Source organism: Fundulus heteroclitus, chromosome 6, assembly GCF_011125445.2.
Source record: "Fundulus heteroclitus isolate FHET01 chromosome 6, MU-UCD_Fhet_4.1, whole genome shotgun sequence".
NCBI classification, from domain to species: domain Eukaryota; kingdom Metazoa; phylum Chordata; class Actinopteri; order Cyprinodontiformes; family Fundulidae; genus Fundulus; species Fundulus heteroclitus.
In genome coordinates, this window is record NC_046366.1 from 13,886,829 (window position 1) to 13,898,163 (window position 11,335).

The 11,335-nt window shown below is 41.5% G+C and overlaps 1 protein-coding gene across 1 annotated transcript; it reads right to left on the reverse strand.

Annotated features, from left to right (window-relative positions):
• Window positions 1-55: 55 nt before the first annotated feature.
• Window positions 56-3,176, reverse strand: scg2b (secretogranin II (chromogranin C), b). The gene is made up of 2 exons (XM_012876559.3): window positions 3,072-3,176; window positions 56-2,610 (listed from the first exon to the last, which is right to left on the reverse strand). Exon 2 carries the CDS (start codon window positions 2,590-2,592, stop codon window positions 820-822), a length of 1,773 nt encoding a protein of 590 aa, XP_012732013.2. The 5' UTR covers window positions 2,593-2,610; window positions 3,072-3,176; the 3' UTR covers window positions 56-819.
• Window positions 3,177-11,335: the final 8,159 nt, after the last annotated feature.

Sequence of the window (11,335 nt, forward strand, 5' to 3'; positions counted from 1 at the left end):
GTTGGACTGTTTGTGATTTGTCTTCGTTCATCAATAAGGCAACACAACTCAGAAAGAAGAAAAATAATACATCTGATGCTTTATTCATCTGTGATCGATCACACGTTGTTGAACATGTACAAAATGGTTTAAAAATGAGCATACGTAGCACAACCACTATTAGGCCAACAACACAGAGCTTTGCAGTATGAAAGGGTTAGAAGGCAGGCGACGGTCTGATATTTAGACTTAGAAATAATTACTCCATAACATGAAATCCACTAACCCTGAATAGGTCAAGAGTCACAACACTAGCCCTCAGCCCTGACGAACAATAGTTATTCCCAAGTAAACCTTGACTTTTTTGTTCAGCTTTATACCTAATTTACATTTATATTCACATATGTTAATAAATAGACGGAAAAAAAAAGCCTTTCCTCTGTTGGTTAAACTATAGCGCTCTTGCAAACACCGTTAAATGTAAACAAACTTAACGTCACACAACTTTAATTTGTCTGATTGGATTGTAGTTGTTCATTAGGCTTACTGAGAGCTCGCTTGTTCCAGATGAGATGTTTGCCTCACCGGTTGCACCTTTAATCTCCTGTGGTGCCATTAGAATATGTCTAAGATGTTCTTGCAGCAAGTAGGGACAGTCATTGATGAAATTAGATTTTGCTTCTAAAGTTACTATATATAATTTTTCATTAGTGATTATTAATACCAGCTATAGTTCATATAATAAAAATGTGTAAACTAGATCACGTCCACCAAACGTTATTTCTGAGACGGTAGAAATACTACATATTCATAATAATGCGTCTTACAGGGAGGATCAGATTACATCCCGGCCGCTTTTTTCTCAAGGCGCTCCTTCTCCTCCTCTTCCTTGGCGGTTTGCGGAGCGGAGGTCTTGGCCGCCGCCTCCTCCATGCCCTGTACCTCTGCGGGGTTCGCCGCCTCTTCCTCCTCCTCCTCCGTTTGCTCCTCGGTGTCCCTCTTGGACACTGAGCGTGTCTCAGCGTCCGCCTGATCCATGTAGTCCTTCATGGCGCGCTCGTACAGCTCGTAGGGGAACTGTCCCTTCAGCTGCGCCTGGGTGTCCCGCTTGCTGATGGTGTTGGGGTACTCGGTGAGGATTTTGGCCGCCAGGTAGGTCGTCACCTCGTCTTCTACGTCACCGTCGTCGTCGTCTTCATCAGCGGCGTCGGCCTGACGCTTCAGGGGCATCTTGTTGAGCTCCGACAAGAACAGGTTCTCCCGGCGCCCGGAGGGTGGCGGGATCTTCACCGGGACTGCAGCAGGGCTGGCCGCCGCAGAGATCCTGTCTGTGGATGAGGGGGTCTTCATGGGTCTCTGCACAACGGGGTACTCGTTGCTGATGGTCTCCACCCCGATGATGTCCAGAAAGTCCTCTCTGTCCATGTCTTCGGGGGCGGGCTTGCTCTTCAGCGGCAGCCTGCGGCTGAAGTAGCGGATCTTGGGCGTCTGGCCGGCCGTGTAGCGGGTTAAGGTTTGCGGGTCGCGGTGGAGCTTCCTGAGCTCCTCTGTGAGCAGCATGTCAATGAGGTCCTGAGGGGGAACGTGGAGCTTGAGGGAAAGCTCCAGCAGCTCCTTCAGTGTCCGGGGGTCCAAGATGGAGGGGCGGATCAGTCTCTTCCTCTGATCGCCGGTCTGATCCCTCTTCTGCGTCTGATCGCTCATCTCCAGGACCTTCAACAGGTAGTAATCTACCAGCTTAGTGTCATCATCAGCATCCTCTTGGTTCTGGTTGGCACGGCGTTGCATCTCCTCCCGCTCTGATTCCTCCTGTTCATTGAGCGCCCTGTCCATCTCCTCGTGGCTCCTGTTCACCATCTCCTCGGTCTCTTCCCTGTCCTCCACGGGGACCCACTCCTCTCCCCCAGCCACATCCTTGCTGAACCCGTCCTCCCCTTCTTCATCGTCATCCCCGAACACACCTCTCTTCTGGCCCGGGACAGCGGCCATCCTCCCCAGTTCATCGAAGATGGACCTCAGATTGGCCAGGCTCTGGGGGGTGTACTGCTCGTCCAGATCTTCTGTTGCGCGCTTGGCTGCGTCTGTGGTCTCTTCGTCTTCAAACATCAGCGGATATTTCTTGTGGGGTCTGGGGAAATTACCGTAGTCTGCTGGTGCACTTTCGGGTGCTTCGGTGTCTTTGGTGCGGTGCCTGTGCGCCCGGCGGTCGCTCCTGGGATCTTTCCCGGCCTGATCCTGGAGAGTCTTGAGCATCGCCTTCATCAGCTGTCCAGCGGTTACGTCCGGGCCCTGGATGCCGGGGGCGGGCTGACGGTCCCCGGGAACCTCATCCTGTTGCGAAGCGAGCTGAAGCAGAATCTTGAATTTCTCCACCTCGTCGTAATCCACGGGCTCGGCTCGGCCCCCGTTTCGCTGCTTCAGGTTTTCGATGTACTCCAGAGCTTTAATCATATCGGAGCTGGGTGAAAAGGCAGCCTGCTGCCCCTCGCTCTCCCCGCCTCGCAGCCTGTAGTGGCGGGGGAGAGACGCAGCCTGCACGGCGCATCCGTGGAGAAGGAAGGCGAGCAGGACCACGGCTCCCCCCGCGGGCAACTTGTGGTGGAAATGCAGCATTATAGGCAAACGTATTACCTGTGAAGCGAGATCAGAACACGTTTAGGACTCAGATAGATGTGTCTTAGGTGCTAATTCAGCGCGCTCTAAAGCAAACGTGCACAGTTCAGTGTGTTTTGGCTTGTATTCACATCAGGGAGTTACGCTCCGCAAATTGACGGCTGTGATGCTGAGTGCGTTGCATGTGCATCACCGGATGAGTCACTCCCTGCGTCGTTATGGGCAACCTCAGCATTACATTTACACCTGTTAATATCGCCATAAAACCGAATATAAAACTTCTCGTATTAAATAGCCTATGGGCCACAATGCGTTTAAAACAATAATTGTAGACGAAGCGTTTCAGTAGGTTATATTGACTAATATGACTAAAAAAGACGTGCAAAAACAAAGCTATAAAGCGTGACACGTTCGGAAAGCACAGATATATATATTCAACATAATAGTTAGAGACTAAAACAGTTGTTTTTGTTTTTTACCTTTGGTAATAAAGCTCAGACGGTAGTGAGGGTGTATGGCATCTCCTCGGGAACGGTGCTGATTTGCTTCTGTGTTCAGCACTTGGACAGCTCCTCCTATTATAGGAGGCACCACCTGACCAACACGTCATCAAACAACACACGCAAAAGCTGCTCCTAAAAAGTCCTTATAAATGATTCAGGTTTATGATATGGCATGCTAACGAGTCTGCTGGATTAAAAATAGACCCTGTGCGCCTTATGCAGCTCCGCACCTTTCTTTAGGCGCAGAACTGGAAAGAGTTTTAATGATCAGGAGGAATATGCTGCGTCTTGTCTCATCAGAAAAGGATGATATTTGTGTGGATACTAAGACATCACATTTATTCGTATTTATCCTCATGTGTAAAAGGATGATCAGGCTCACACAGGCTTTACTCATCAGCAAAAATTGTCAATAAATGGTCACTTTAAATGGCATAATCTTACTTTAATCTAATTTCCCCCTGAAAAATATGTGCCGTCGTGTTGTGTATTCATTGTATTGTTTTCCCATCTTTGAATGCTTTTGTGATAACTAACACCGTTTGTTTTTCATTCGTTATGGATTGTTTTGAGCCTTTTATGTTTTGCTGTTATGATTAAATAAAATTTTACCTTTTGTCTCGCATCGTGGCATTTGAAGAGTTAACTTCTCCAGCGATGACTCACAGACTCAACGCACCGCTGAGCTGCTGTCGCAGTTCAGCAGCCCTTCATCCCCTCCTCTCTGCGCTGATGGTGATAAACACCCTCCTGTCGGCTGGGGGCCAGAACCCCGGCATTCCACGGGTCGACAAGATAAAGGGGCCACAGCACGCCGGCTGACGATTAAAGGTCAGGGATGGGCGGTGACATGGTTTATGGAGAGATCAAAAGCTGTAATCAACACCACTTTCGTTTAATAACTCCCAGTGAACATCTGTGATGATCACCAAAACATTTCATCATCATCATCATGATCATGATCATCATCCTCATCACAGTCTGTAGCTGTAGCCCACACACTCTGGTTAGTGGTACTAATGGATTAAAAAACAAACATTTTGTTTAATCTTGCTAAAGAAAACAGCAAATGCCATGTCTTAGGAATTAAATAGAGTGAAATTATATTTATTTTCCTAATGCCAGCTGTTCTTAATGTTTTGACTTCTCATGCTGTGTTTGACTTTCCTTGGTAGTCGAAGGTTGGATTTGTGAATCACGTAATTCCTGAATGGAGTGCTATTTACAGGCTGGAAAACCAGCAGGGTTGCTTATCAATGGTGCCAACTACAGTTTCTAATGCGATATGCAGACAATTTGTTATACTCTGTTTTACGCGATCTGACACTAACGACAAATAAGGCTGTTCTATACTCTGTCGGACAGCTACATGGACTGATTTTAACGGCATATCAGAGGTACTTCAAAAATAACAAACACTCAAAAGGGTACTTAAGAGACATTTTCAATAGTTTTATTAGGTCCTACTAGAAAATAAGTTGACAGGCAATAAACATCTGTGTGGGAAATTAATTTCACCAAAATTTACGTCTTCACTCAATGATTTAGATACCTATATGCCAGTAATAATCAGATGTTCATGACAAATGAAGTTTAACATTTAGAGTAATAGGAGATAAGATTGTGCCTGAACCACATGTCTCATGTTTTAATTAATTTATCTTATAGAAGAAACAAACAAACAAAAAACAACAACAACACTATTATGACTGGAATATGTCTCATCAAATTTTAAGGTTATCTTAGTCTTTTACAATATAATACAGATCCTTGATCTAATTCACATTGGGGTCCTCCCGGCAGCACCTAGCTTTCTCCCATATAAAATTTGCACATTCATGTTATGGACTGGTGCCAACACTTGCTCTATTTTCATTCCTTTGTTGTTGCTCATCAATCCAGAATCTGTCAGACAAATTATAGCTTACAGTTTACAGCCAGTGACAATATGTCTGACTACTTTATAGTAGCTGTCTTTCAGTGTCACGTTGTTTTGAAGGAGGTGACAATGACTAAACCTGTCAAACCAATATATAATGCAGTTTTATAATTGCGACGTGTTAATGTTAACTAATCTATTAATCAGGCAATAAATAGCAAAGACTTGTGTTATGTTATCCTGTCAGTTGTACAACCTGTAACAACACAGCTGCATTACGAATTTTCCTATGGCGGCCAAATTACTCTATCTGTGGTTCTACATATAGTTTTAATTCTAATATTTTGTGTTAAAAATTATTTATTTGAGTTTCTAGCGTTAATAAGACACGAACCAGCTGGTGTGCTAATACATGGTTTATACAAGCAACGTTTACTACATTTTAAATGGGTGGCAGCCATATTGGATAGGAAAGTCAACAATGCTTGGCAATCTCCAGCTTTTTTTTTGTCAGAAATCCGATTTCAAGGTCAATAGTTGTTGTCTTTCCATCTGATAACTTAAAAACTCAATCATTATTCGCAATTTGGAAAACCAGTGGGATTTTGCAAATTTTTCAATGGAAAGAAACACACTGTTAGTATTGTGTTTCTCTGTTGAAACAATGAGATAGAAACTGCCAGAAGTGCTGATAAATTATTTATATCTGTATATTTTACAGTTTATGTACAGCAGCTATGTTGAAGTTGCAGCTGCTCAAATGGTGCATTCTGGCTTTTCCCAAGTCAAGTGCTCCACATTTACAGCATCAGGAAAGTTGCAGGTGAAAAAATTGTGAGGATTTTTCAAGATTTTTGGAACACATGAAATGTTGAAAAATACACAGGTATTGTCTTGATAGTTACCATCACAACAATTTGCAAGTCATACTATTTTCCGGGCCTAGACAGCTCTAAACTTTTGTGTGACGACATCCCCAGACCCAACTTTGGACTAATCAGGGAATGCAAAGGCAACGTTAGACTTCCAACTTTCCAAGTTGTAATTCCAAATTTTGTGGGTATTCTTGTTGCATTTCTGGGAACTTGGATAATCCAACTTCAGAGCACAATTTAAAGGTGCCAATATTTCCCCTACAAGCCCAAAAATAAGCCTCTAAACTGATTCTGACTACCGGTACGCTCTAACGCTAAACAATAAGTCATGCTCCTCCATTTCAGTCATGCTCTGCTATAAGTTTTACTGCACTTTCCATGTTTCCCTTCATACCTACTAAAGAAGTAAAAAGCATGTTTAATATTTCCACTTCCTCCTCAGGGGCAATCACACAGCGAGGCATTTTGACCAAGGTGATGTCACCAGAGCTGGAGGAGATTTTTTTTTAATTGAAGGTGGCTTTACCTACCTGCCCTCTTGGGCTACAGAGCTACAGAAAGCTCCCTGACATTCAGAGGTGCAATAATCCATCTTGCCGATGCGTGTGCATGCTGTTATTAAAGTCTGTTGTGAGCATGTGTATGAGAGGGTAATCAAGTAATTGGTACAGAAAGAAAGAGAAGGAGAGGCATTGTGTTTATTTGAAAGCTTCAAACTATAATTCCTGCTAATTAATCCTTTGATTTCATGTCTCCATTCAGAGATAGTCTTCACACTGAGGAACACTCCACAATTCCAGTCAGCTCACGCCTCTAACCGATCATTAACATGACATTCTCTTGGTTTATTAAGAAAGAGGTTATAACCATTGTCTCCCATCAATATTACTGATCAAGATTCTCCCTCCTACACACACACACACACACACACACACACACACACACACACACACACACACACGCACACTAAATGCAAATAGCTTACAGCTCATTTACAGATCATGACAGTGACTAATGAACGGCTTGGAGTGACTGTGATGGATGTTTTCCACACATCGGTAGCTGTGACAACAATAAAGGAGTGGAATATTCCAGTCGTTGGGTTGTTGTCCATTTACAGCTAACAGTTTACACAGCAACAACAACACACAAGCAGGTAGAAATGGTGCGATAAGATGCTCATTTATTTTTACTTCCAACCACACATGAATTGCCATGTGGTTGTTGGAGTAACTGAATCTTTCTGGTAGGCATGCTATTTCTTTCGACATGCTTCGGCCATTGCCCGGGCTTTGCATCAGTTGTGAGAGGTGACGAGCTATTAAACATCTGCGTAGGCTCTTTGGACACCATTCAGATCTGTCTGTTTATTTGTTGTGCTTGTTATTTAACCCCCAGGGAGCTTCAGGGACAGATAAGATATCTCTGAAATTATATCTCAGCAGGCTCCTGGTGGCGGTAGATTCGGTGAATGAATCTTTGATTCCTCTCTGGGGCCAGAGATGAGCTGTCTGTGGGCGTTGTTGCAGACAACTCGCTTCACTCATGAAAGAACAAAAAAGGATTTTCAGTAATTGGTGCTAATGAATCCCTTTTGTCTCAGTCTTCTTCTGCATCTCTTTCGCCCTCTTTATCAACGAACATTACAGCATAGCAGAGGGAAAATTAGATTGATTAAATAAGGTGTTCACTCACTGTTGGATTGATTTTTTTTTCCTCTTTCAGCATCACACTTTAATGTTCTCTCTTTCATGCCCATTTTTGGATGTAAATTAATTTCATCAAAAGGTAACAAATGTATGCTGCAACCTCCACATTATGACCATGCCTAGTAATGCTTCACAATAAAGTCCTGTTCATACAATGTCATGTTTGAATTAATAAGGCAGAGGAAAACACTTTCTTCACCCCTTAAAATTCACCTTTGCCAAAATTGGTAGCACCCTTAACATTTGCCATAATATATTTCACTGAAACGTGTTGAAGCATGCTTTACTTTTTTAAGTTGAGAAATTTTCCTTGGTAATTCATGACATGTTCGCTTCTCTGGATTATAAATATGAGGTAGAAACATGCGCTGTACTCTTAGACACTCTTTCAAATGGAAAAGACATGAAGAAATGCCATTTAAATAAGGCTAATATATGTTGATTGTCATAAGTCAAGATTTGGCCGAAAGAAAATTGGGCCACTTGATCAAAAATATTTTTTTTCTGGGTGCTTGCATGGTCATGAAAAGTAAGAAATTAGATTTGATAATTCTTCTACTATGGATAAACATGGAAAAATAGGAAAGAAATACAGCATAAGTATGGAAACATATTTGGTTTTACAAACTGCTTTCCTTCCTCCATTTCCTAAAGGACAACGAGCTGATAATTATTCCGTTGATAAATAATGAATGCAGTGGATTGATTTACATTTAAATGTAATGCTTTATTGTTGATTCAAAACATCACAAGGTGGTTCTACCATGTTACTCATCAGTATTTTGCTTTTTGACTTTGGCTGCATTTTTTATTTAAAAAAAACATTTGTGGACTCAGTCCAGGTTGAATTAGACCTGTTGTTCTTAATCTGGGTAAAAAAGGCCAATGGAAACACTAAACCAGGTATTCTTTTTATTTTTATTGTTTTTATAAAATGGAAGAAATGCATGTTTGCAAATCATGTTTTGCATTTTGTGTAGGATGCTCTAGTCTGTATTTAAAAGTCCCTACATTCAAAAGCATCTAAAGACAATTACAAGGTCGGCTTTCTATCACCTGAGGAACATTTATAGGATTAAAGGACTGATGTCTCAGCAGGATCTAGAAAAACTAATCCATGCGTTTATTTTTAGTCAAATTGATTACTGCAACGGTGTTTTCACAGGTCTTCCTAAAAAGTGGATCAGACAGCTGCAGCTGATCCAGAACGCTGCTGCCCGCGTCCTCACTAAGACTAAGAAAGTAGAGCACATCACCCCAGTTCTAAAGTCATTACACTGGCTCCCTGTACCTCAGAGAATAGACTTTAAAATACTTCTGTTAGTCTATAAATCCCTAAATGGCTTAGCACCTAAATACATTACAGACTTCTTATCAGTGTATCAACCCTCCAGACCACTCAGGTCTTCTGGCTCCAGCCTACTCTGCATACCTACAACCAGAACCAAACAAGGAGAAGCAGCATTTAGTTCCTATGCTCCGCTTATCTGGAACAATCTTCCAGAAAACTGTAAAAGTGCGGAAAGCCTGAGTTCTTTTAAATCAAGATTAAAAACACATTTGTTTAAAATTGCCTTTGATTGTTCTAGTTAAACAGTTTTACTGTTTTTAATGTTCTTTTTTGTTAATACATTCTATCCCTACTTGCTTTTATTCTATTTTCTATCTACATTTTATTATTTTGCTATATCTTAATCATGTAAAGCACTTTGTATTGTCTTGTACTGAATTGTGCTAATAAATTTGCCTTGCCTTGCCTTGCCTTACATATCAAACAATTATACATTTTTGATATAGAGCAAATCTATTTCAGTCCAGAAGTGAAATACTTAACAGCCCAAATCTGAAGCCAGTTCCAGCATTGTTTTCTTCCATGATTTGTGGAACCTACATATAAAACATGATTACTTATGCAAGCACTATTTTCTTCTCAAATGTCCATAATCTTCTATGAGCTCAAAAAACATTGCAGACTACTGTATAAGTCTAGAAATGTTTGCGAGTTTGAAATAAAAAATGTGTTGAAACCATGATCTAACAACAGAGCAATAATGCAAACGTTTAAAACAACTTGGATAGGCCTTGATTAGGGCCCTAGGTTGCATCCTGCGCCACTCACAGGGAGAAGGATGGTAACTGTGGTGGAACGATATCTAAAGCTTGGTATGAGATTAAACAGCTTCAAAAGAAAAAACATATAATTTAAGTCTTTTTGCAGTTCTTTTTCAGGTGTGCCAATAAAGTGCTTTAATGGTAATCCAGGTTACGGGTGTTTTGTTCACATCAAGCAAACTTAGTCTGCTAACTTGTTTTTTTATAACTGTGGATAAGCTGCTTTACTGCTTTAAAGCCCAACAGTAACTTTTAATACACCCACTGGTTAATTTTTCTGTCTACAACAACAAAGCAGTTGAAGAACTTTATGTTTTTTGAGGTTAGGACCTTCAAACAAGTTCAGAAGAAATCCAGAGAGCATTTCTTCATTGGAACAGTAAAGAAGTGGCATCCATCTGCCCTCAGATGTGGTAATGAGCACTGGGTTCACATCATCATCTATAGAAATAAACGAAAAAGTCTTTCAGATAACTTGGTACAAGTTGGTACTTGAATGTGTATGAGTTAGTAAGTGCGACTGAGTGAATGTGACTACAGGTTAAAGCGCTCTGAGTGCTGTTTAAATTCAGTCCATTTAACACTTAAGTTTAGGTTTAATCCGATTGAGTACATTCTGATTCATTCAGCAGAAAATTATAAAACGTTACCTTGAAAACATAATCTCACAATAGTGTATGCAGAAAGAAATGGCATTAGGACATAGATTGACAAAGAAATGCAATAAGTCATGAGCATTAAACTGAATAAAATAAAGGCATTTTTGATATCAATGAAAAAGTGTATTTTCTGACTAAGGAAAAGGTTAGAACACCCCACCCACTGAAAGCCAGGCTTACCCACTTCAGCTAAAACAATTTCAGTCACGTGCTTCTTGTATCCACCAACCTGTTTCAGACGTTGCCCCGAGGAATGTCCTGATTTTCAGCTGCAAGTTGCGGGAGGGGATTCTGTACAACTTGATTCAAATGATCCCAGAACATCTCAAAAAGATAAAGATCTGGGCTTTGGCTAGGACTTTGCACGGTCCAGTTCTGTTTCAGCTCTACATCTTTGTAGATGGTTTCACAGTTTCATCAAGCAACCTCTGATACATGGTAGAAAAAATGGTGGATTCTATGATCGAGAGCTGGCCAGGTCCTGCTGCAGCAAAGCATTCCCGTTCATGACACTTCATAACTTGACTCTCACCATATGGATTTCGTTCTGCAGAGCTCCACTCATCCATCTGGAATCGCTCCATTGGAGATGTATTTCAGAAGGAGGGGCCTTGTCTAAAATCCTTGCACATGATTGGATAAACCAATTGTCCGTCATCTTTACTGACGTGCTACTTCAACCACTCACATCGAAACCAACCCGTGACGCTGACAGTCGGGAGAAGGGTGATAACATAGTTTCCACTAACAAAAGCCTTCAAAGCTCTGCGGAACGACATCCATGAGGCTAGAGTCAGGTTAGACACTTCCACCTCTGTGCTCTGTAGTTGGTATGAGTTTCTTTTAGGAAGTGCTGTATTTGGTTTATGCCAAACGTGTCCTCGGTTCTTGTGTAAAAATTCTTATATTTCAGACTTATCTGACCATTTTCAAAAGTCCTGGTGTGTTTCTGTATTTTCACTTTGTAATTTCTGTTTGTTTGATTTTACAGTACAAAGGTTGTACA

Bases quoted from the DNA above. Each gene is read 5' to 3' on its own strand.
- scg2b (XM_012876559.3), bottom strand. From the start codon at position 2,592: ATGCTGCATTTCCACCACAAGTTGCCCGCGGGGGGAGCCGTGGTCCTG.